The sequence below is a fragment of the Saccostrea cucullata genome, unplaced genomic scaffold (assembly GCF_032062105.1).
Source record: "Saccostrea cucullata isolate Sc308-1 unplaced genomic scaffold, CSIRO_AGI_Scuc_v1 ctg1704, whole genome shotgun sequence".
NCBI classification, from domain to species: Eukaryota; Metazoa; Mollusca; class Bivalvia; order Ostreida; family Ostreidae; genus Saccostrea; species Saccostrea cuccullata.
This window is the reverse complement of record NW_026938761.1, coordinates 22,516-49,673: the sequence shown is the minus strand read 5'-3', so window position 1 is coordinate 49,673 and position 27,158 is coordinate 22,516. Positions and strand designations below refer to the sequence as shown.

At 31.9% G+C, this 27,158-nt stretch overlaps 2 protein-coding genes across 2 annotated transcripts; both read left to right on the top strand.

Moving 5' to 3' along the window:
* Positions 1-869: 869 nt before the first annotated feature.
* Positions 870-5,714, top strand: LOC134251216 (von Willebrand factor A domain-containing protein 7-like). The gene is made up of 8 exons (XM_062733603.1): positions 870-1,177; positions 2,049-2,171; positions 2,335-2,508; positions 2,722-2,791; positions 2,938-3,017; positions 3,340-3,462; positions 5,156-5,389; positions 5,551-5,714. Exons 1-8 carry the CDS (start codon positions 961-963, stop codon positions 5,712-5,714), a joined length of 1,185 nt encoding a protein of 394 aa, XP_062589587.1. The 5' UTR covers positions 870-960.
* LOC134251210 (uncharacterized) lies at positions 5,240-26,850 on the top strand. Its single transcript, XM_062733597.1, has 14 exons — positions 5,240-5,389; positions 5,551-5,670; positions 5,954-6,113; positions 22,132-22,259; positions 22,334-22,493; positions 22,919-22,995; positions 23,260-23,416; positions 23,726-23,895; positions 24,015-24,126; positions 24,231-24,432; positions 24,524-24,593; positions 24,674-24,885; positions 25,414-25,546; positions 26,731-26,850. The coding sequence occupies exons 3-14, from the start codon at positions 5,987-5,989 to the stop codon at positions 26,833-26,835; spliced, it is 1,653 nt and encodes a 550-aa protein (XP_062589581.1). The 5' UTR covers positions 5,240-5,389; positions 5,551-5,670; positions 5,954-5,986; the 3' UTR covers positions 26,836-26,850.
* Positions 26,851-27,158: the final 308 nt, after the last annotated feature.

Genomic DNA, 27,158 nt, shown 5'->3' with positions numbered 1-27,158 from the left:
AACTTTTTCTCAGATGATTAAAAAAAAATATAGGTCTGCTAATAACGGGGTGCAATTGGCAACCATTGATATTCCAATAGTTTGTTGGAGGACCTGGTCTCCAAAAACCACATAGAAAAAACATAAATGTCCTTGACATGTAGATTTGAAGTACATTACATTTATCTGATATTAGTAAAGTCCTACAAAGAATCGCCGATCCTTGTAAGGAATGTATTTTATATCTGAAAAAATGCCATTTCCATTGTTACCTAACATGTAATTGTTCTGCGATCTCTTATGATCAGGGGGTCTGTGTTTGCTCTGCTCCTGATTTGCAATTTTTAATGGAGTTTTGATCTCGAAAACTGTTTGTTATCTCCATATATTTAATTTTTCTGATATTATAAAACAATTTTGAACAGGATTTGAAGATTTGAAAATCCTAATACACATGTTTTAATATCAAAAATTTTCATCTGAGGGCAACATAATTTTAATATAATGTATATTATCTATGATAAAAACGTTTCTATCTGCATTGAAAGTCAAAATACAGCAAAGCGATAATCTACAACAACTTTATATTCTTTAATCATGTAGCAAATTAATTTGAATCTAAAATCAACAAAAATGAGGAAGCTATGATAAAATTTCACTCTCTCCGGAATTTGGGGATTCTATGACTATCAATAAAACCTTCTTTGGACTTCACGTTTATTTAATGACATTTAAGCATGATATTTCACAAATACGGACATTATTGAACAATTATTCACGATTTCCTACAACAGAACAAATCTTAATGGTATGCGATTAAACATTTTATCTTTAATATTTGAGCAAAACGATAAATTCTTATCTCTACTGACAAGGTGAAATATCCAGATAGCCTTTTTATGTCATATTATCAAATCTTCATTGATAGCCTCCAGTCTGAATTCAACACCGTTTAAAGTACAAAAACATTTCTATCTAGCAATGTACACCCAAACATGGACTTTCGTTTTACTTTTTCTAGTTCCAGCATTTTCATTCCCACCTCAGACCGTGCCTAGTGAACCCCATACAAGAACACATCGTGAAATCACAATAGAGGGCTTATTCCGAGGTGTTGCCAAAGTGCTGCAATCCAATTCACTTGTGAATACATCCCACAAGGACCCAAAACAAATTGTGAGGCATTACTTCGGATCTGGTAATATTATTATTTAATTTTTATAAAGGATATTTTATCGAGGTTAATTTGCCACTTTTTGTTTAATTTCATATTATATTATATTTTTTAACAGTTGATTTGAAAAGCAAATTAAATTAACGATTACTGATGATACACAATACAAGTATGGGTGAGGAAACACAACATTGGCGTCGCGTGGGTGTTTATGTCATATTTACATTTTTTTCCTTTAAAAATAATGAAAATTTGCCTTTATGTAATTTTTATATTTTAATTAGCTTCTTATAAAGCTTGAAATATTTAAGAAATTTTCAAAGTTTACCACACATATGATAATGAATACTTGCAAAATTATAATTGAGAGTTGAGGTTTTCAGTGAACACAATGAGCAAAACAATCTTTAAAAGATTCTTAATGTGAAGAAAAACAAGTACATTTCAAAATAAAATCTAAAATAAGTTTTCATTAATTCATTCCTTCTGAGAGGCAAGTACTTGGTTCATATTAAATTCTTGTCATGCAGCTGGCCAGTGTGTCTCGTACCCACGGTATTGAAGATTTTCATTAGTTTATGAAGACAAATTTTGATATAACATACATTTCCTCTGCATTAGCTAATTTTAAAGTAAGTTAATCAGTCATATTTTGCATTTTTAGAAGATAAATGCATGACATTTTCCCCTGACTTTTTTTAAATCCATAATGAAATCTTTATCACTTTAATCACTTTAATTAAAAAAGCATTTTTAATTTTGATTAATAAAAACGTACCACATGCTATCATGTTTATCTAAATAATATTATTTTTCGGAATAACAAAAAAAAATTGGATTATCTCCCTTCACAATTGAATAAGCTGGCTTGCAAAGTTTCAAATGTTCTTTATAGATGCTGATGGATTTCAAAACTTTTACAATGTTCTCATAACACTAATTGATCATGAAAACATGATACAGAGATACAGACAAGAGGAGGCTTATGTTCATGTGAATGGCGAACAAATCTTTAGAGGTACATGTATAAATCATGAATTCATTCAAGTTAAATTAAATTAACGTTCATATGCATTACTATTTAACTATTTATTTAATGACTTGAATATATATATATAAACATGGATATCTTGAAAGAGTTTGAAATAGCATTTTTATCTATCAAACACTTTTCTCAACAGCCCACATGTACCTGTGTAATATTAGACTCCGGATTAAAACAATTGTTCAGACACTTCCGCTTGATAGAGATTTTCTCCTGCTTAGTATTGGTCAGTATCTCTACACACTACAAGAATTCTACAGCAACACGAACTGGGTAGAATTGAAAGGAGTAGCCATAAACAAAAATCTAGGTAAAAGAATTTCTTCAACCCACGTTTTATTATATGAACACTGTGAAAGACCAAACCAGTTTTAAAACATATGAAAGATATTTCTTTTTTAAAAATGTTTAAAATGTTTTGAAATCTTTTTAATAATTAGACGGTCTTTAATTTATGTTACTTGGAAATGGGCATTGAATATAATTTCAATAAATGTCATGTGGATTTTTCTCTCTGTATAAGGTATTGCATCCAACTTTGGGTATGAAGTTTCAGCTTTATCTGAAGACACTTGCAAGAACTGCGAGAAAGGGTAAGTTTTTATTATGTTGAAAAAGTTTTCAAAAGTTTTTGTAGTTGTGAGATTTAAATATATTACAGTCATTTGTCATCAGGTTTCCATAAAAGTGATCGTTATCTCTGCGATATATTTTGGGTTGCATCTTTTTTTTATTTTAGAAACTGTCGAAATAATGATATCACAGATGGAAAACTGACGAGTGGATATAAAAGTGGTCAAAACATAGAGAAACCAGCAAGTAAATATTAGGCAAAAACATAACTTGTTAATTTACTATTAATCTACTATTTTATTTCATTTTTATTTATGTTCAAATTGTTCAACATGACATGTTTCAAAAACTTGAAATTTCAATACCAAATATACTTCCTAACCTGTTATTAGTTTGTTAGGTACCATAGCACTTGATGTCATCCATGTTCATATTTTACAAAAATTTATGTTTTCAGTAACAGAACAATTGAATTTCTTTCAATGTATTTCATTTTAAGAACCAAGTGACTATCAGTCTGGAAAATGAAAACATGGTGGACTTGGGGATAAAAGCTCTGAATTTCCAGCCAGGGGTGGAATAAATAAGGAACGATATAATGTCAAGTTTTCTCCACACTACTATTTGCATCAACATGCTTCAGAGGCGGCTGTAATGGCAACTGATTATTTCATATCTGCTGATAAAACAGGTATGTTTAATGCTACATTTGATGCCTTATTCTTTTAAATTATTTTTTTAATTGCTAAGTACTTTTTGTACAAAAAAGACTTTGCTATCATAGAGAAGAATTTTTTGTGATTAGATTATACGGAATCAAAGTTGATCTAACAATTGTAATCATTTTTTTGCAAACAAGACACGGTGTACGATTTGTGTACTGACAGCTTCATCTAGGTTTTCCACAACTTGTAACGTAATAAAGATCTTTTAAATTAAATTACTTATACAGTAATATACCTTCATCATATACCTACATTTTGCGTATGTACTATTTCTAAAACGAGGTAAGTTATTAACAAAGAAAACTAACAAGACTATTTGCAATCTCGTTTAAAGTCATCATTTCGTAAGTTCTATGGTCGATACAATGTCCTTGTCAGCTAAATAAATATAGTTTATCATTAAGTCTATCGCTAATTTTGTCTGAAGTTTTTCATACTAATTGTTAAGTACGAGTCTTTCGTCAAGCAATTTTTTACATAGCAATAGTATGAAATCAGATACGTTTTGACATGAAAAAACAATACTACTTTTTATTATTTGGAGAAAGAAACTAAAAACACTTGCAATGCACTTTAGTGGTGATCTCAATACAGGGTTAAGGACGAGCTTTCAGTTTTTATACATGTACGAGTATATGTTAAATTTTGCCATGCAGTATTGTTAGAAGCGGGGCAAACGAATGGGGAGCAGTGAAGAAAACAAAGATTATGTTTGGTGTGTACCTGGAATAAACCTGAGAGGAAATACTATTGGGACATTTTTTTTATGGCATGATGAAGTCAAGTTGAATGCAGTTTCAATTGTTGAATAATAAAAAAGAAATGAGGTTTGACAAGAAAATAGTGTTATCACGAAAGCCAACCATCATTTAAAATTTAAATATGGGTAATTCATTCAGTGTGCAACAAAATTATGTTAACATGCAACTTAACTAAGTCAGTATGCGAGTTAAATGTATTAATGATTAGATGCAAGATATATATAAACATGCGAGATAACGATGTTGACCTGTTGTTTATTTTTTATCAATTTAAACCATTTAAAATCGTTATAAAATCTATCATTTCCAATAGGGAGCTTGGTATGAATAAGTAGCATGTCAACAGATATATCTCGCATGTTGAGATGAAATCGTAGCTCGCCAACAAAATAATCTGACATGTTAAGGACATATGCAACGTACATTGCCTTCTAATCATTTTTAAAGATATTTCTAAATTAAGATACATGTACTAATGTCATCAGATGTTCATAGACACCCAAAAAAATAAGAATGCATTGCCAGGGTTTTTGAAAGATATCAATTGATGAAAATTCTTTGATGATTCAAAGAAATTTCTTGTTTGTGAACATATTTATCTCGCATGTTGTCTCAATAAGTTATACACGTATAACAAAATTATGATGAGTATGTAATGTCAGACACTGATTTAGCTAGTAAGCAGCTTTAGCCACATTAAAATCAGATTATCTAAAAAGATGTTTATCTTGCAGGTTGGCATAATTATCGTTTATGTAGGTGTGCAAAAATATGCCATTCCAGTTCTGTACAGTGCATTTCTGTACAGTGCATTCTTCCTTTACTAAGACCACAAAATCAAGATCTGAATAATATTACTTAACTATTTCAGAAAGGACTTAATTACTATTTTGATTAGGCTTGGTTCACCTGACGGGATTGGACATTTTCCTGCAAATTTGTCAACTTCGAAGGAGAATGAAAATCAAAATGGAAGGATATACTATAGCTTTTGCTATTCTGGTAGATACCAGAGGCTCTATGTCTGATGACATCAAAGCAGTTATAGCTAATTCTGTCAACATTGTGACAAGTTTACAGGGATCCAACAACGAGCCAGATAACTACGTTCTGACAACATTCAACGACCCAGGTTTTCAGTTTTTTTTTTTGCACAATTTTCTCATTTTCTTGAAAAATATATTTTAATCATTAATATATTGCAATTAATATTTTAAGATTTTCATTTATAAAACTTTTAAAAAGAAAATGACAATTACAAAAAAAGATGATGACGATGACATTTTGTTTCAGTAAAGGTAGGCCTTCGATATGTGACGTCAGATGGATATCAGATGATTCGACAGCTGCAGGGACTACATGCCGATGGAGGCGGCGATTGTCCTGAATATGCTTTATCGGGCACACTGACAGGTACTGTCGATGCCAATCTAATTAAAATTAGATATGATCGTTGATCCGGTCCAGTAAGATGATTTCACAAAGTAGCGATCTAACTGTAGCGGGTCAAAGGTCAAATTTTAATTAGATTGTGTCGATGTAGAAAGTAAAAGGGACATGCATTTTATAACATTTAAACATTTCAGCACAATATTTTTGTATTGTCAAAATTTCTAATGTTATGGGTTGTTATATTTCATTAGAGCTCAAGTTAATCTCAGTACATATCATCAAAAATATTTTTATTCAATTTTAGCAATTCAGTTGTCGCTACCTGGGTCTACTGTATATGTATTCACTGATGCTGATGCGAAGGACTTACAGCCTGGCAGATCTTGTAATAAAGGAAGCGAAGAAACGTGATATTTCCATTATCTTTCTGCTTACTGGTACCTGTGGCCGTATTATGCGAAGAGGCTGGTATTTTTTAGCAATCATATGTTGTCTTTATTTTTTGCATCATGAAATGCTATTAAAATCATTTTCATTCATTAAAATATATTTTGTATATTATGGCGTTCAGATTGGTTCAATAATTTTGATAGGTCGCTTGACAGAGAATTGTACAAAAATAGAGGGGCAGAATTTCGACTTGTCTATAGTTTTTCGTAAAAGTACTGCATAATTAAAAGTCAGTAATTCCAAGTTTAATCACAACTTTATTGTTTTCTTTTAAAACCTTTATCTTGACCTTTTCAACTTTATAGATGATTTTTCCAGTGTTAATCATGCATTAAATAACTTCAAAATCTGGCTGTTCCAACTTTAATTCTAATTTTTCAAACTTTTTTTCCAGTATAACTGCTTCTATTATTTTTTTCCTTCTCACTCAACTTTATAGAACATAATTTTATATTGTTACATCTAATATAATATTCTAAAGGATACAGCAACTTCAAACAACTTAATGTCATTGGCAACGAAGGGTTTCCGGAGAAAAAAGGTTTATACCCAGGTTTCTTTACTTATGAAAAAAGGTCATTGAGAGTGATCTCCCGTATGGAATTCTCTAGGCGCTGAAAACAAAGAAAGCATATGTAATAGCACTCGGAGATCCTCGGATGACTCGTACCTCGCACATAACCTCGGACGTCAACGGTGATCTACCATCTTGCTGATTCAGTCATTTGATCTTATTTGAATTTCTTTCAAATGTCATACATTTGAAATCGGGGTTATTTTGTGGCAAACTCAACAGTTTGTTATTGCTTTCAAATTCTACTGACATGAGGTTGTAATCAAAACCTGTTTACGATAAAGAATTGCACAAGTTAAATAACATTTTCAAAGAACGTTATGCAGAGCGAAATATGAAATGAGTGATAAGGCAATTTCCGTCGGAGAAATGTAAGGATCTGATGCGTATTCCTCCACTAATCACATCCGAGGTTTGAATGGAGCGTAGCGGAGTCAGCCGAGGATTGCCGATTGATGTAATAGACTGAGAGGTAAACAAAAGCACGTGTGTTTTTTTATCGGATATATTCAACTCTACAGTAATAAAAGACAAGCTAATTCAGAGAATTCGTGTCCCCCGCTTAGGGAAAAAGTCGGCTCCCCCTGACTGAATTTATAGAATTATTAAATGTATACATGTATACTGATGCAAATAAAATACATTTATGTCAATATGCATATAAAGATTTGATTGCTTATTCTTTATTATGTGTATAGAAGATTCTTTTTACATGGAATATTTATCACACTGTAATGATGATTTTAAAACCTCATAATTTTTTTCATTTCACATGCTGAATACTATCATTTAGTAAAAAAAAAAGTATTTCAAAAGAAAAAAGAAAGATACGACCAAGATTCGATCCCGGGACCTCTCACACTTGAAGCGAGCGACATATCCACTAGACCACGAAATCGCTATACATTGTATGAAGTATATGCAGAAGTGAAGTCACATACATGTATATATTCATGTTTTCATGTTCGGTGTTCTCAAAATTTTACAAAATCAATGGTGTTTGATTTACTTAGCCTATATTAAACAGTTCTAATAGATGTAATAAGAACATAAAATCCGCCGAGAACCTGTTTTATAGGCAATAACTCTCCTCATGCCCCTGCGCTAAAAATAGCGACATGTAATACCATAAATACTAATAAAACAAACGGGGCGGGGCACTTTGAGAGGGGCGAGAGACGTCCTAGGGAGTTTTGGTATAAAATTACATTGCATAAGCTCAAAATCTTCTTGAAATATCGCTCGGAAATAATAGTATTACACACAGAGAGAATGGATAAATTTACGACCTTGAACTTTGACCTTTTGACCTCAAAATCAATAGGGGTCTTCCTTAGGCCACAGGGAGTTGTTATGTAAAATTTCATTCCAATAGCTCAAATGGTTCTAGAGATATCGCGTGGAAACGAAAGTGTTATTACAGACAGTAATTGCTTATTTATGACCTTGACCTTTGACCTTTTGACGTCAGAATCAATAGGGGTCTTCTTTAGTCCACAGGGAGTTCCTATGCTAAATTTCATTGCAAAAGCTCAAAGGGTTCTCGAGATATCGTGTGGAAACGAAAGCGTTACAGGCAGACAGAAAGACGGACGGACGGACGGACGGACAGACGGACGGACAAACCCAAATTAATATCCCCCACTTTTCAAGCGGGGGACAAAAAGCAGCGATGAGTTTGTTTACATTGTGTTGAGGGGGCAGACAGTTAACAGGTCGTCATTTAGAATAGGTAAATGATTGCTGGGAAGTGCAAAGGTGTGAAATAATTATGTTGAAAGTGTTGATAGCTAGGTGGACCGAATGAGAACGATTCCATAGGTTATGTGAATGATGCACCATTAAAAAGTTACTATAAATCCTTGCAAAAATGTTTTTTGACAGTTCGTTTCCAATTAAGTAAATTATAGAATAGAAATAAACAACCACTCTCTTGATCATTATGAATATTGATTAGATGTTATTACAGTTAAGGGAAGTAACTCAAAATTAAAAAACAGTGCTGGTATTTCTGTGTTTTGTTTCAATATTCGCATTTTCAGCCAAATTATATGCATATCATCAGAAATAAGGTTTTAACAATGTGTTTTATTTATAAACCTTATGAAATAAATGGGTTTTAGAGAAAACGTATGGTTAAAAATAATATAGGCCCAATTTATCAACATTTTACATAGGAAATGCATTGAAAATTGTTAAAACATTGATTTGACAAAATCGTTAAAGGAAGGCTGGCTTGATGGGTAAAAAGGACCTGAATTGAACATGTTTGGTACCATTAAACCTGTTCAAAAAATCTTGAAAAATTCTATACGAAAACCAGAAACGTTGCCAATGTCCTTAAGTTTGTAAATAAGAGCATTTCATGCATCTATGCTTATTTAAGGGATAATAATATAATATGTTATAAATATAGTAATATTGATGTGCTCTTAAATGCGGACAATAATGAACAACTCAGTTCGCAGGTACCTGAAGCACATTTGCAGCTCTGTTCTGCAGCTATTAAAATAATAAAGCAAGTGTTTGTGAATAGAGCATTCATTACAAATGCCAAAAATAAAAAAAAAATATTACAATTATTAGAATGCAGCAGAAGGTCTCTCTCTCTCTCTCTTTATAAAACACACAAGAGGGACAATGAAATTATAGAGAAAGCCCCCCCCCCGTTCATGCGTTATTCTGATATGGATTAGGCTAATAGGGCGCTTAGAAACTAAAACCCGGAAAACACCTCAAGACTTTCAACATTATTAATAAATCAATATACCACAAAACTTGAGCGTTTGAACACAGATATTCCATATATAGTTCTTTGTTTACATAATACACATTATACAAATATGCTTATAATGAGTTTACACAACTAAACCATATTAGGTGTTATATTAATTAGATAAACCAATATTACTTTAATGCTACGACTGCACAAAATATATCCAACACAATTGTACTTAACCGGGCAACTTTAAAGTTGAAAAAGTCAAGATTAGAGTTGGAAAAAAGCCAATATTAGAGTTGAATAAGCCAACTTTGAAGTTTGACCTATCAGACAGGTTCGATCGCTATGACCCTGGTAGAACATCGAACTAGAGAATCAGATGTTTTGTAGTTCAATTTGCTTGTCTTTTTATTTAAGCATTTCCTGTTACACCATTAGCAATTATATTATATTTTCTATAGAAACCAAGAGACATAGAAGTTCTAGATCTGATGATATGTTTAACCACATAGCACAAAATACCGGGGGATCAGTTCACGAAACAACCAAGGAAAACATTGGTGAAGTTATGGAAACAACATTGCGAGGAAAAAAGTTTAAACGAACATATAAAGCAAAACATTTAACAGGGTTATAGTTTTTTAGAATTAAATTTAGTTAAAACATTGTATAATTTGGTGTTCCTAGATTATTGAAAATGCATATAGTTCCTGCTGTGTATTCTTTTGCGCGGTCACAAGGTTTTGCGTGTGTTTGAGATTTGTAGGTCGTGGATTTCTAATGGATTTCATTAAGAAAATTACACTGAATATAAATATTGTTTTTGTGAAGTTTTGATCTTGAACAGTTGAATACTGTTCGTTATCTCCATATGTTTCATTAAAAACGTTTGCATACTTTAATAAAATTGTTCGAAACGACTGCTGAAGTGCTTAAACTTTCATGAGAATTGGTTGTTAATGGAAGAAATATTTTAACAATAGAAAAGGGTTTATTGATTAAATATTTTATAGATTTCACGAAAAATTCAAAAAAATTCTTATTGCAGTACTTCTAGTTATTGCAAAACTTGGCAAATTTATATAAAGAGTGGGGTGGTATATTCTATGATATTTTTATAAAAGCCAATTTTCCAAATATAATTATTGTTTTATTTGTGTACCAAGCTATTTCGAAATCAGCTAAGAACTGTGGTAGGACTAGCGTTTTGAAAGTTTTTCACAGAAATTTATATTTTTTTAGTAACCATGACAAAAACCGTTCATCGAATTAAAAACTAATGCAAAGAATTATATATCTTGTGAAGTTTATTTGTGTGCTAAGTTATATTGAAATCCGACAAAAACTGTAGAAGAAGTTGCATTTTAAAAATACACAGAAAGACAGACGGACGGTTATTGTGTATGTTTATCACATAAGCTCTTCAGCACTTGGTCTCGGACCAGCTGAAGTAGAGCTTACAAAGTCCTAATAAAATTATTAGTATGAAAGAATTTAACCAAAATACGATCTGGTGATAGATTTTATACCTTGCATTCAACATACCTCTGTCTGAGGATCAAAAATAATACAAGTAAAATTAAAATCCCACTAAACGAAAGTTGTATTGCATCCAATATCCTGTCCAAAAAAAGCAAATTTTAATATCTTTTATATGAAATAACATGATTTTTAAATAATTTTTGTGTGACTATATGCTATTAAAATATAAAAATTATAAAAAAAAAAAAGAAAACGCTCAAGATCAAGAAATCAAAGACTCTTTAAAAATTAACCTTTCTGTATTTCGTCTCTTCTGATCTCAGTTGGATTCCATGTTGATTTTCCTTCTGCAGACACTATCAAAAGTTTTTGTTTATTTTTACATTTTCATTGAAATGCTCGCTGTACCATTCAGTGAATTCGATATAAAGCTTTTGTACATTGACTTAAAAACAGTCAAGGTACTAATGTTTTATGCTGAGAGATGCAGTCATTAATCATTTTGTATATAAACTTTGTAGTTAAAAAAAAAAACAAAACGATTTAACAAAATTGACAGATTTCGGACAAATGTCGATACTTCTCATACTCACAATATGTCAAATTGAACATATTTTATTTAAAATTGATTTTTAGAATCGCAAACAAATTTTATCAACTTTTCAGTTGTACTTCATACATATTGTCTATCTGGAAGGCATTGCTGGCAGCCCCTGCCGACCTGTACATATTGTCGTGTTGCTTATTTTTTAATCTGCAAATAAGGGAACACATGTTTTACTACAGTGTGTAAACGTGTAGACTTACAATTTGTGCGAAATATGTCCGTTAGCATTTGATCACTGAATGAAAGATTATATTTACTGACAAGGTCATTGTTACAACCATAGAACTAACAAAATGATAACTTTAAACGAGATTGTTGAAATACTTTCTTCAATGTCTTGTTTTCAGTAAATTACCTCGTTTTATGAATTGATCATAGCTATAGTTACGTAGATGTACTTGCCATTCAAATTAGTTACGTAGATGTACTTGCCATTCAGATACCCTGTTTGTAGGTGATAAAAGCTGCATAATAAAGGAAAGTTGACGATTGAAAGGTTAAAGTCATCACATATATAATAAACTCTATCGTTAGATTAATTATCATTAATGTCAGGTCTAAAGTAAAATATCGAAAATATAAAACAGATGTGTCACACTCTGTGGTATCTTTTATTTCAAGCCGGGGTATATCATATCGACTTAGAATGGAAATAAATATAGTATATATTAAAATCAATACATTGCTTTTTATAAAGAAAGAAAATTTTAAAACCACAAAAGCTCGTGGAATATATTTGTTACAAATTCTACTTTCATAAAAATTTCAAAAATATTTGTCTGCAAATATTACTATGTCACACGAAATTGGTCACCAGATAACCGTAAATATACTTGGGGATTTTTTCTGTATTTTCTTCTGTGCACATATGACTTGGTAATCTAAAAAATAAAGTTGTGTGAATTAAATGAAAATTGAAGTAGAAAACTTTTGTGCAAGAAATTGGGAAATTAACTTTCATAATATACCTTGAATACATTCAATCAATGCTTTTTTAAATTTGGCTTTGTTTAAATCCGATTGATGTGAAAACAAAATCTTATTGCTATGCGATTCAAACATTTTTTCTTTAATATTTGAGCTAATCGATAAATTCTTATCTCTACTGACAAGGTGAAATCTCCACATATCTTTTTTATGTTATATAATCAAATCTTCATTAAAGGGCTTCTGTCTCTTGACATCCAAAGACCGTTAATGATGACAAAAATCATTTTTATATAGCATGTTATATAAACCTATGATTTTTGGACTTTTTAACCGTTCCAGTCATGTGTTCTCTTACACTGGGTGTTCGTTAACGAACCTTTGGATATAAACCCCAAAAGGACACACCGTGAAATCACCATAGAGGGCTTATTCCGTGGTGTCGCCAAAGTGCTTCAGTCCAATTTACTTGTGAATACATCCCACAAGGACCCAAAACAAATTGTGAAGGACTACTTCGGATCTGGTAAACTTTTATTAACGTTTTTAAAGAGTATTTTATTGAATCTAATTTGCCACTTTCTGTTCAATTCTAATACTAGTACTATATTTCATTTTCTAATTTCTGTGACAAAAAATTCAATGTCGAACAATCGTCCTTGCTTTTAACATTTGATTCTGAATGGCAAATTAATTCTGATGGTGCATAATACGAGTATGGGTAAGGGAGCACAGTTTATGTGCCATGTTGGTGTTCATGTCATGTTTACATTTTTTTCTTTAAAAGTATGAAAATATGTCTTAATGTTTTCTGTAAGGGATGAATTACGTGATGTTGTTGAATAGTTCAGAGAAAACATTCTCTCCGAGGGCTGAATGCCCGATAGGGGATGTTTTATCTAAACTATTCAACACTTTCGAGTTATTTATCGTACTTAAAAAAATATCCCTACGTTGGGCCCCAAAGAAACATTTACCCATTTAAAATATCCAACTTGCTGTAATACAATAGGATGCAGTCCATTCAAATATCCAACCGTGATACAAAACAATAGCCTAATCGAACAAACCTTGAACTTGTGAGCATGAAACTGCATGGTGATGATTTCATTTCAACCCTTTTCATTGTACTGAACAGTCATGAAATCAGACGAAGAATATTCTTAAATCCATTGTAAATAAGAGAGGTTCAGATAGTGTTTTGAATACTTTTGATCTGAAAGTAGAAGAAAACTACAGAATTTTGATACATGTTTGGGTTATTGTCATTACATATCATGGTTTGTTGAGGAAAAGTGTTGAATTTTTATGGAGTTCCATTCGGACAATACTTGTAGTAGTGCTTTAACAGAGAAAAGGATTGGCGGTGTTATGCTGAACCTGCTTCAAAAAATTCCATATCAAGATCTGCAATAAAAATGGTGTCGAAAAATATATGGGCTGTCAATTATTTAAGCTGTTTTGAAAAGAATGAGACGGAGATTAGTCTCGGATAATCTGAACGAATTTACTGATAACGGACCCTGAAATAATATTCAGCAATAAGTGATGTAGTTTAAGATTCAAGGTGAAAATGTATTTATGTGTCAAAAGGTATGCTTTCAAGATTTAATGCCGAAAACATTTCTAAAAGTGTGCAAAATTCGGAGGAAATGTTATTTCTGTGAGCATTGGACGTGCATTTGAAACACGATAAATGTGATAAATGCGAAGTAATGACGGTAATTCCGTGTGCACTGGAAATTAATTCTAAATTTCTAATAGTGTGGCGAATTTAGAGTAATTATTATTTTTTTATATGCATGGGAAATAAATTTTAAAATTGTTTTATCTCTTTTGATCATTGTTTTATGTTTTCTGCACCTCCGTTGGGTATTTAAATATCCAACCGATAGGCAGTTGGATATTTTAAATATCCAACCCGATGGTCAGTTGGATCTTTAAATATCCAAAATAGTACTAGTGCTGGTTGAATCGGTAAAATATACGTAGACTAATAACAATCGGTGACGTCATAGAAGTTTTTATAATTTCAATTAGCTAGAGTTTAAAAGATTACTAGAATTTTATTTTGATCACTAAAATTAACGAACCACATGCAAACATGTTTATCTCTAATATTGGTTTTGAATGGTTTATCTCTCTCCACAAATGAAAATGCTGACTAGCAAAGTTTTCAAATAATTCTTTTGAATGTTCTTTAAAGATGCTGGTGGATTTCAAAACTTTTACAATGTACTACTAACAATAATTGATCATGAAAATATGGTTCAGAGATACAGACAAGAGGAGGCTTACGTTCATGTGAATGGCGAACAAATCTATAGAGGTAAATCATAAGATTTTATCAAACTTTAGTATTAACCGTCACGTATTATCATTATTATGACATGACTTGTATCAACGTAGATATCTTTAAAGAGTTTGAAAGAGCATTTTTATTTATTGTATACTTTTCTCAACAGCCCACATGTACCTGTGTAATATTAGACTGCGGATAAAAACAATTGTTCAAACACGTCCTCTTGATAGAGATTTTCTCCTGCTTAGTATTGGTCAGTATCTCTACACACTACAAGAATTCTACAGCAACACGAACTGGATAGAAATGAAGGGAGTGGCCATAAACAAAAATCTAGGTAAACAAATTTCTTCAATCCACGTTTATTTAAGCATTGAATTCATATTTTTGGCTGTCTTCGGTCCTATAACACACCTGGCCGTGCCGACAAATTGAATACCGCGCGTTAGCGCGGTATGATAAATTTGTCAGCACGGCCAGGTGTGTTATAGGACCGAAGACAGCCAAAAATATGAATTCAATGCTTATATTTACATTTTCTAATTTTCCTTCTTCATAATTTCTTATTTCGTTAATCTTTAATGTGAATTTAGCTCCTTTCAAAACTGACGTGGGTAATAGACGTAAGAGCCGCTTGTGACATCAGATGACGTTACAAAGTTAAATCACGCAGACAAACATTGCGAGGAAAAAAAGACACAAATTTACACGTGCTATTTTCATGTTATTTGGACGTACCGGTAAAGTGCAGTTGTCCCTTAATTTTAAACACACATTTGTAGTTTTTTTGCGTTAATTAACAGGGTTGTAGTTTTTAATTAAATTGAGTCAAAACATTGTACATTTGTTGTTCCTAGATTATAGAAAATGTATGTAGCTCCTACTGTGTATTCTAACGCGCGGTGACAAGGTTTCGCGTGTGTTATAGAAATTTGAATGTCGTGGATTTCTAATGAATTTCATAAGGAAAAATATACGGAATGTAAATATTATGATGTGAACACTGTGAAAGACCAAACAGCTTTAAACCATTAAAGATATTTTTAAAAACATGTAAATGTTTTGAAATCTTTTACTAATTATACGGTCTTTAATTAATGTAACTTGGAAATGAGCATTGAATATAATTTCAACAAAGGTCACGTGGTTTTTTTTCTCTCTATATAAGGTATTGTACCCAACTTTGGGTATGAAGTTTCAGCTTTAACTGAAGACACTTGCAAGAACTGTGAGGAAGGGTATGTTTTTGTTGAACATGTTGAAAAAGTTTTCAAAAGTTTTTGTAGTTGTGAGATTTAGATATATAACAGTCATTTGTCATCAGATTTTCATAAAACAGTGATCGTTGTCTTTGCAAAATATTTTGTGAGGCATCTTTATTATTTCAGAAACTGTCGAAATAATGATGTCTCAGATGGAAAACTGACGAGTGGATATAAAAGTGGTCAAAACATAGAGAAACCAGCAAGTAAATATTTAGGCAGAACTTGTTAATTTACTATTACTCTACTATTTTATTTCATTTTTTTTATCTTATTTTATAACATGTCATGTTTCAAAAACTTGAAATTTCAATACCAAATATACTTCCTAACCTTTTGATAGGTTGACTGTACCATAGCATCTGATATCATTCATATTATACAAAATTTTATTTTTTCAGTAACAGAACAATGTTCCTTGGTAATATTTTTTCACCAAAGATCACTTTATAAACAAGTTATTACTGTTTTCTTTCAATTTATTTCATTTCAAGAACCAAGTGACTATCAGTCTGGAAAATGTAGTCATGGTGGACTGGGGGATAAAAGCTCTGAAATTCCAGCCAAGGGTGGAATAAATAAGGAACGATTTAATGTCAAGTTTTCGCCTCACTACTATTTGCATCCACATGCTTCAGAGGCGGCTGTCATGGCAACTGATTTTTTCATATCTGCTGATAAAACAGGTATGTTTAATGCTAAATTTGATGCGTCATTCTTTTAAATAATTTTTTAAAATAAATTTGTTAAGTACTTTGTGCACAAGAAAAATTTGCTATCACAAAGAAGAATATTTTTGTGATTGGCTTATACGGAATCACAGTTAATGTAATCCTTTTTGGCTAACAAGACACGGTGTGCGATTTTGTGTACTGACAGCTTGATATAGGTTTGCCACAACATATGTACCGTAGTAAAGGTCTTTTGAAATAAATTATATTGCGATGCAGACATTAATTCAGTTTAATTTATAGTAGAAAGTAAACTTCTTTTTCTTTAAAGCCCCCATCGAATCAAAGTCTTACTATGTTTGCCAAGCTGGATCCAAATATTTAAAAACAAAGAGACCATAGTAATAAAAGATCCTCAATCGCGCTCATTGGACTATGACGTAACATTTACGTCACTCAACTGAAAAAGGTTAAATTTGCACACTATTCGACTAATTAGGGATAGCACCCACCTGAGAGATAAGGGTTAGTCCTTGCACTAGTATTTGACTGATTAGTGTTAGTCTCGCATCCATCCGAGGGATTAGGGTTAGTCCTCGCACATTATTTGACTAATTAGGGGTAGTCTTGCACCCACCTGAGAGATTAGGGTTAGTCCTTGCACTAGTATTTGACTGATTAGTGTTAGTCTCGAGGGATTAGGGTTAGTCCTCGCACATTATTTGACTATTTAGGGTTAGTTTAGCATCTGCCCGTGAGATTTCATCTAAACGTCTTCGTCCTTGCATACCATCCGATGGATTAGGGTTAGTAACTCGTTCTTTTACATACGTTAAGACATTTAGTTGTTTCTGTAATTTTTCATAGATCATAATTCAGATTTAAAGACAATTCGTTCGTTTGTTTACATGGAAGAATGGCCGAAAAAATGACACTAAGCATGCGCCGCACTCGCTTCGTTTAGAATTATTCTCTGAGGATTTTTTCATAACAATATTTTCAATTTTTTTTCAGAGAACAAGGTTAAAAACTTCTTTTAAAAACGAAGTTTTAAACTAAACTTTTAACCGCAGATTTCGATTCTGGGGTCAAAAGACCAAAAAACCTCGTATTTAAAAATTTTTTCGATCGCTCATGCGATCTCATATATAGTGAAGTCGCCTTTGGCGACACTACATTTTAGCGCGTTTTTCTGGGGACCGGTAAAGTAAAGTCGTTCCCGATACGATATGTATTTGGTGAGCTTGAGCTAAAAGATTTCACAGGGTCTGACACATCTGTTTCATTTTACTCGAAAAAGACGTTTATGGTAATCTTACAAACAAACGTTATGATAAACGTGATGACATTAACTTGTCAATCGTCAACTTCCCTTACTCATACAGCAATATACCTTCATCACCTCCATACGAGGTTTATATCTATCAGTTGATTCGATAGGCAAGAACATGCTCTGCATATGTACAATTTCTAAAACAAGGTAAATTATTAACAAAGAAGACTAACAAGACTATTTGCAGTCTCGCTTAAAGTCATCATTTCGTAAGTTCTTTGGTCGATACAATGCCTTGTCAGCTAATATAGATTATCATTGAGTATAAATCTGTCTGAAGTTTTTCATACTAATTGTTAGGCCATTTTTCACAAATCGAACTGTTGAAGGATTTTCCCGTTATTTCTCGATTATGACGAGGAGCACAAGGCAGGTGTGACCGGTTGGCAAGGGATGCTCTTTACTCCATGGCACCTGATCCCACCTCTGATGTTTAAGAGATCTGTTTTTGTTCTGCTTCTTTTTTATATTGTCCAACGGCCTTTTGAGCTTAAATACTGTTAGTTGTCTCCAAATATTTAATACATATAAAGCAGTAAGTTTTTTATGTTTTTATTCATTTCGTACAAGTTAGGCACGTTTAAGTATGAGTCTTTTGTCAAGCAATTTTTACAAAGCAATAGTATGAAGTCAGATACGTTCTGACATGAAAAAACAATACTGCTTTTATTATTTGGATAAAGAAACTAAAGTACTTGCAGAGCACTTAAGTGGTGATCTCAACACAGGGTTAAGGACGAGCTTTGGGTTTATGTACATGTACGAGTATTTGTTCAATTTTACCATGCAGTATCGATGGAAGCGGGACAAAAGAGGGCAGAGCAGTGAAGAAAACAAAGATTTTGTTGGGTGTGTAACTGGAATAAACCTGAGAGGAAAATACTATTGGAACATTTTTTTTTTCTTTTTATGGCATGATGATTGACTGATTGATTGTATATTATATTTTTCACTCATATGGAGACGTCACCGTATGTCGGTGAAGGGCTTCAAATTTCGACCTTTACTCGGCACTCGGGGCCATTGAGCAGTGAGGGATCTCTATCGTGCCAACGCCTGCCGCTGACACGGGGTCTCGGTTTTTTAGGTCTTATCCGAAGGACCCGCAACTTTTACTTAGGTCAGTCGCCGCCGAGATTCGAACTCACGACCTCCCGATCACGAAGCGTGCTCTCTACCGACTGAGCTACCGTGAACGGTATGGTATTGATGAAATCGAGTTGTATGAAGTTTCAATTGTTGAATAATAAAAAATGAGGAATGACGAGAAAATTGTGTTATTACGAAAGCCAACCATTATTAAAATTTTTAATGTGGGTAAATTATCTGACATCAAACATTCAATATGTTGACATGCAACTTAACTAAGTCAGCCTGCGAGTTACATGTATTTATGATAGGATGCAAGATATAATGTACTAATGTCATCAGATGTTCACTGACACAAAAAATAATACATTATCAGGGTTTTTGAAGGATATCAATTGATGAAAATTCTTTGATGATTCAAGATCTAAATAATATTAATTTACTTTTTTAGAATGGACTAATTATTTTGATTTAGGTTTGGTTCATCTGACGGAATTGGACGTTTTCCTGCAAATTTTTCAACTTCGAAGGAGAATGAAAATCAAAAGGGAAGGATATACTATAGCTTTTGCTATAGATACCACAGGCTCCATGTCTGATGACATCAAAGCAGTTATAGCTAATTCTGTCAACATTGTGACAAGTTTACAGGGATCCAACAACGAGCCAGTTAACTACGTTCTGACAACATTCAATGACCCAGGTTTTCAGTTTTTGCATAATTTTCTCACCATTTTCTGGAAAAAATATTTAAATCATTAATATATTACAGTAAATATTTCAAGATATTCATTTATACAACATTTAAAAAAGAAAATGACAATTACAAAAAAAAAGATGACGATGATATTTTGTTTCAGTAAAGGTAGGCCTTCGATATGTGACGTCAGATGGATATCAGATGATTCGACAGCTTCAGGGACTGCGTGCCAATGGGGGCGGCGATTGTCCTGAATATGCTTTATCGGGCACACTGACAGGTACTGTCGATGTCAATCTAACTGAAATTAGATCTTGATCCGCTTCAGTTAGATGGCTTTACAAAGTAGCGATCTAACTGGAGAGGGTCATAGGTCTAATTTTAATTAGATAGTGTCGATGTAGAAAGTAAAAAGGACATAAGTTTTATAAATTCAAACATTTCAGTACAATATTTTTTATATTGTTAAAATTCCTAATTTTAATGTTAGTTATATTCTATTAAGGCCCAAGTTAATCTCAATACTTGTCATCAAAAATATTTCAATTAAAAGCAATTCAGTTGTCGCTACCTGGGTCTACTGTATATGTATTCACTGATGCTGATGCGAAGGACTACAGCCTGGCAGATCCTGTAATAAAGGAAGCGAAGAAACGTGATATTTCCATTATCTTTCTGCTTACTGGTACCTGTGGTCGTATTATGCGAAGAGGCTGGTATTTTTAGCAATCATATGTTGTCTTTATTGTTTGCATCATGAAATGCTATTAAAATCTTTTCATTCATTAAAATATATTTTGTATATCATGGCGTTCAGATGGGTTTAATAATTTTGATAGGTCGCTTGACAGAGTTTCGTACAAAAATAGAGGAGCAGAATTTCGACATATCTATATAATAGTTTTTTCACCTACGGAAGCGTATAAAAACTGGATAATTAAAAGTCAAATTTCCAAGTTTAATCACAACTTTATTGTTTGCTTTTCAAACCTTTATCCTGACCTTTTCAACTTTATAGATGGTTTTTCCAGCGTTAATCATGCATAAAAAACTACAAAATATTGGCTATTCCAACTTTAATTCTAAATTTTAAACCTATTTTTCAGTATAACTGCTTCTATTATTTTTTTCCTTCTCACTCAACTTTATAGAACATAATTTTATATTATTAAATCTAATATAATTTTCTAAAGAATACAGCAACTTCAAACAACTTTGAAAATAAGAGCATTTCATACATGCATGCTTATTTAAGGGATAGTAATATTAAATGTTATAAGTATAATAATATTAATGTGCTCTTATATGCGGGCAATAATGAACAACTCAGTTCGCAGGTACCTGAAGCACATTTGCAGCTCTGTTTTGCAGCTACTAAAATAATAGAAAAAGTGTTTGTGAATAGAACATTCATTACAAATGCCAAATAGATGACAAATTTTACAATTTTAGAATGCAGCAGAAGGTGCGGCCCAATATAAAAAACACAGATAATGAACTTATAGAGAAGCCCCCCACCCCCGTTGCAAGCGTTATTCCATCGCATCATCTCGGGCCTTTCCGTCAGAGGTTGGAAAAACAACCTCGAATGTATTAACATCACCGGATGTTAAAAATTCATACATTTCCTGTTTTTAAACTCATATATATGTAGGTAAGGCGTACTTAGAAGTCCCCTCTATAGTATATTTTTGATAATATCATTATATTGAATAAAATTTAACGCTTTATTCTACAGATAAAAGGTCTCCATGCATTTATTTCAAAGATCGTGAAAAGGGAGGGTTGTCATGGCGTCTACCATATACATTTGAGGTCCTTTTTCCCGCTAGTCGGAAAAGCCCGAGAAGGTGCGATTGAAGCGTTATTCTGATATGGATTTGGCTAATAGCCGTCAATAGAGGGCGCTTAGAAACTAAAACCCAGAAAACACCTCAAGACTTTCAACATTTTTCATAAATTAATATACCACGAAAATTGTGCATTTAGAACACATATATTCCTTTATTTACATAAATACACATTATACAACTATGTAAAATATGAAGTTACACAACTAGACCATATTAGGTGTTATATTAATTGGATAACAAGGTATTACTTTAATGCTACGACTGCACAAAATTGTACTAAATCGGGTAACTTTAAGAGTGAAAAAGTCAAGATTAGTGTTGAAAAAAAGCCAATATTAGAGTTGAATAAGCCAACTTTATAGTTGGGCTTATCAGACAGGTTCGATCGCCATGAACAGATAGCTCACTTGGTAGAACATCGAACTAGAGAATCAGAGGGGGGTATCATTTTGGTTGTCTTTTTTTTCATTTCCTATTACATCATTACCAACTAAATTATATTTTCCATAGGAACCAAGAGACATAGAAGAGGTTCTGGATCTGATGATATGTTTAAAAACATAGCGCAAAATACCGGGGGATCAGTTCACGAAACAACCAAGGAAAACATTGGTGAAGTTATGGAAACAGTAATGGAGGTACAGAGGGCAAGATACAAAGCAAACATTTCATTTATTTAGCCATCATGTCTTAATATCTTTTTCTTTGATAGAAAACATTACCATCTGCAGATGTTATAATTGAGTTGAAAACTTTGACAAGTAGAAACAACGCTACTGTGGTTATAGATAGTGATCCTAACGTTGTCAAAATAGCAATGGAAGGGATATCCAAAAACTTGATGAATAACGTACAACTATGGAACACAAATGGTAAGAAGTAAAATATATATAGCTTCAATAGTTTTTATAGTTTTATTATTCAAATTTTGATACTATATGTACACGGAAATTGTTACCCCCATTTTTCATCCGCCTTTTTCTTGCCCTTCGCACAGGTTAACGAATTAAAAACCGGGAAAATTTTAAAATTAAAACATTATAATTTTTTAACATATATATATATATATATATATATATATATATATATATATATATATATATATATATATATATATATATATATATATATATTTGGTGAAATTTAATAGGAAACAAAATTATTTGCAAATCTAAAAAGGTGAAAATAAAACGGAAATAAAATTACCCTGTGTACTGTATTCACAAATATTTTTGAAATTTAGATATTTTTGAAGGTTCACTTATATAAAACACTCTTATATTCTTCAATTCTTTAGGAACGAAGCTGTCATTCAGTGGAGATGTTAAGTTTATGTATATGGCAACAATGAAGTTAAACATAATTACCTTGAAGGTTACTTTTTATACTTAAATGCGTAAATACATGTTCATAAAGATACTCAAATTCGCAAACTACTGTCTTAATATTTTATTTCAATTCAATTGTGTGAAATGGATATATCATTTATACTCTGTAAGTTCAGTATTCAAGTTTTGATTTCCTATTCTTTGCAGCCTATTCAATGTTTATTTTTTCAAAGTGGAAGATTAACATGAGTCCCTATTTTTTACCTACTTTGCAATTCAGTATCAGTCAATTAATGTTTTAATCTTTTAGAACCCGACCCCTGGCAGATACAATCTAAGACTTGAAGACACGGAGGATTTTGTTATCCGCGTAAATATTACAGCCCAAAGTGAACTTTTCTTTTCATCACATGTCATGGAAATGGCAGATGGATTGTTGACTACAATGAGTGGAAACCCGATTCTAGGTACATTTTATAAAAGAGCAAAATATGAAAATGAATATTTTAATTTTACTTTAGATAAAGCTTTAATTTGAACAGCTATACATGCGACCTTTATTGATTATTTTCAATTTGATCGATAATTTAGAAATATGACATCGTAAAGTTCACGTTTTCCCTCAATTTTAGCATATTTTATATAAAACTACTTATTTTCAAGCAGTTTTTCTTCCTGACAAAATTGAGCGCAGACTAGAACAAACTTTATATTTTTATCAAAGATGTATCTCCATATGTTTCACACACTGTATATAAACTGTACTTCATCCACAGGAAACGAATATGCCATTATGACAACAGTATACAGCTTAGATAATGGAACTGTAGATCGAATTGGTGTGTTGACAGAGTCGGGGTTGCTGTATCCTAAACTCTTGGAGTTACATAATGACAATTCTACTGTTAATTCTGTGTATTTGTTGAAACTTAAGCTAAACACATCTGTGAGTATCTTCAACTTTGTTTTATTTTCAATAATTAATTTATGCAAATACATTTTTGATAAAAAGAGTTCTTAAAATAAAACAATAATTGACTTTGAATAACATCACTTTGTTTTAAGGTTTCAATGATAGTGATGGAAGGAAGAGACAGCCGCGGTTTCGAATTCAGAAGAGCTCGAAATATAAATTTAGAACCTGTGATGGTTGAACTCTCCGTTGTACACTTTACTGGTTAGGTTTTTCTACATTTTAAAAATGTATTTTTTTTCATGGGAAACAAATTTCTTTTTGTATTTCTTAAATGATTTAATTCAAAATAATTTTTATTACAACAGAGGAAAAGAGATATGATGAACCATTTAATGTGACATACACCATAACAAACAAGGGCAATTCACCAATTCAACTTACTACCACAATTAATGTAACGAATGGAAATTTGCCGGATGGAAGACCATCCGTTCATGTCATTCTTTCTCCTTTCGATAATTTTACATCAAATTTTCTTGTGAAGGGTCAGATGTTTTCTCCTTTTCTGTAAGTTTAAATAGTTCCAAAAATTCTGTTTTTCTTTTTTATAAAAAAAAAACCCAGAAAATTAAGTAACTTTTTGAAATTTTATTAAAAGGAAATACTCCATTGCTGTGATGACAAATGGAGATTCGAAAGTGTTACAAAGAAGTGAACAAACTGTAATGGTAAGTAAATATTCAGAAAGATGTCTTAAAATGAGGAAAAAAAAACTAAACAAATGTACTAAACAAATTTATTTTTGTAGATAACCACGAAAAAGCATCCAGAATTCGTTCAAATTAATAAATCCAGTGACTGCCCTCTCTCTGCTCTGAACACGGGCAATTGTTCCCTTTACTTGTGGAAAACAGAATCCATTCTGCGGCTCTCTGGCGTTAACGTCACAAACATTACGTTGTCGTCTGCTGCAAGTTTATCCTACGTTTCCAATGATTCAACAATCGTGATGGCTGTTCAGTATGTAAAATCGATTTCATATGTCATAAACCTTTCTAAGAGGTAATGAAAAAAAATTGAACTAGTTAGTATTGTATGAAAGAAATGCCATACGTTGCTTCACCTGGTACAATAAAGTATTTGGACAAAATTTCGAATTTTTAAAAACTATTTCAGTAGTTCTTGAAAAAAATGTTATCAATCAGACCTGTTTACTCTTACGATTTCGCTGTATTTTGTACGGATTTTTGGTATATAATACGTCTCACGTTTTGCTATTATGACAATACAGAAATAAGAAATACACTTGTTTCCAATTGTGAAGTTAGTCATCGTATGATCTGTCTCAGTTTCACGCTTTTTAATCGTTAAATATATATATCGGTTTGCCAAAACGCCGTGGTATAAAATGATCAAGACCAAAAATGCCAAATCTCACGGACAAATCTCATCAAAAATACTGAGAGACAATGATATGGGTAAACAGGGCTTTTATTTTTGTAACCAAAATTACCGTTGATTTTTTAATTTAATATTTGTATTATATAGAGGTGATTGCTGTGTTCCATCTACAGAAATTCAAGTGTTTGACAGCGATTTTTATTCTGTTGTAAAATCAGTGGATTTTTCTGGAGGATACGCAGTGCAATCAATTCCAAGCAAGATAGCTGACCAAGAAGTGGTAATACATAACTTTATAACTTTCATATTAATGATTCTGTTTGCTTTTCTTGTGCATTTCCTTGTACGTGTCTTTTGGGGACATTTTTCTGAATGCATGGATTTTTTTTCTCCTATCTATCACCAGGTATTAAAAATGCACTTAATATCTTTTTCAAATCAGAAAATACGCAATTTGATTTTTTATTGTCCTCTTTAAAGATAAAAAAGACGTCTCCATATCAGTGAAATATTCTGGAGAGGGACGTTAAACAGTATACAATCAATCAATCAATCAAAGATAAAAAAAAACCAGGTAATATGCCATTAAGATTTTAGGTTAAAAAAATATGAGAGATGAAAACCACAAAAAAACTGATCAGAGTATAAAATCTAGCTGTGTCAATATATCAAATGCTCGATACGTATCGCTATTTTAGTATATACCGTTTCGAAAAAATAACTACCGATACGTATTGTATCGGAGAGGCAGATTTTCTTGTAATTCTATGAAAAAGTAGGAAATTTCAATCACCAAAGGTTATACTTTTCACTGTTTTGAATTAAAATTGATCAATAATGATATAACAATTAAGGAGATCATCATCACATCTTTAGATAAATGTTTCAAAATACATAGACAACTTTATTTAACATGTTGTTTTCATAGTAATTAAAAGTTTGAATTTGAATTGTAATTTGTTAAGGTAGTGAGACAAGAACTTCTAAATGGGTTTTTAAACAATTTATTAGTTTGTATTAAATTCGTGCATTAAATAAATTACAAGACTATTTGGTAGACTTGTTCAAGAATCCAATATATCGGATATCGCATAATTATAAAATATTGCATCGTATTGAATTTTTTGGCTCAATTCACTGCACCACTTTAACCCCTTAATTCCCTGAAAAGATTTTTTTGAATACTAGTATGACCCCGATTATAACTGTTAAAGTCTGTTAGATTACAACCTTTACTAATAGGCAACTTTCATAGAAAAGGCCCAAACATTTCGGGTTATTCATGCATATTAAAAATCTAGTGCATTAGAGAAAATCTTAATTAATTCGCAATATAAAAACTAAAACTGAAATAGAATGGTTGATTTACATTTCGTTAACAATCGTTATATGGCACAATCTAGTTTAATTTAACACATAAAATTAGATTTAAACTATGCGATTTACTACTTTTTCATTTTGTAGAAGGAACCAATAGCATTACCACTGCTTATTGGAGGTATAGTTGGTGGTCTTGTACTTGTGTGTGTCTTGATTGTCATCATTGTGAGAAGAAGTAACAAATCATAGAAAACAAAGCTGTAAACAACATTTTATGGAACGATAACAGCGTAATTTAGGACTGTTAACTAATGCAATTATAAATCGAGCTATAACTAATAAAAATTCTAATTGTCGGTTATTCTTACTTTTATATTTTATCTATGTAGAACAGTTTTTAATAAAAACGAAGACTAATTTAAAACACTCTCAATGCTTTATATATATACAATAAGTAATAAGGGTATCATTGGGAACCTTATCTCTTTTTAACTGTCTAAAATATCTATGCTGAAACATTAATATAGGATTGGATTTTAATGAGTACTTTGTTCTCTCCATTGTTATCATCC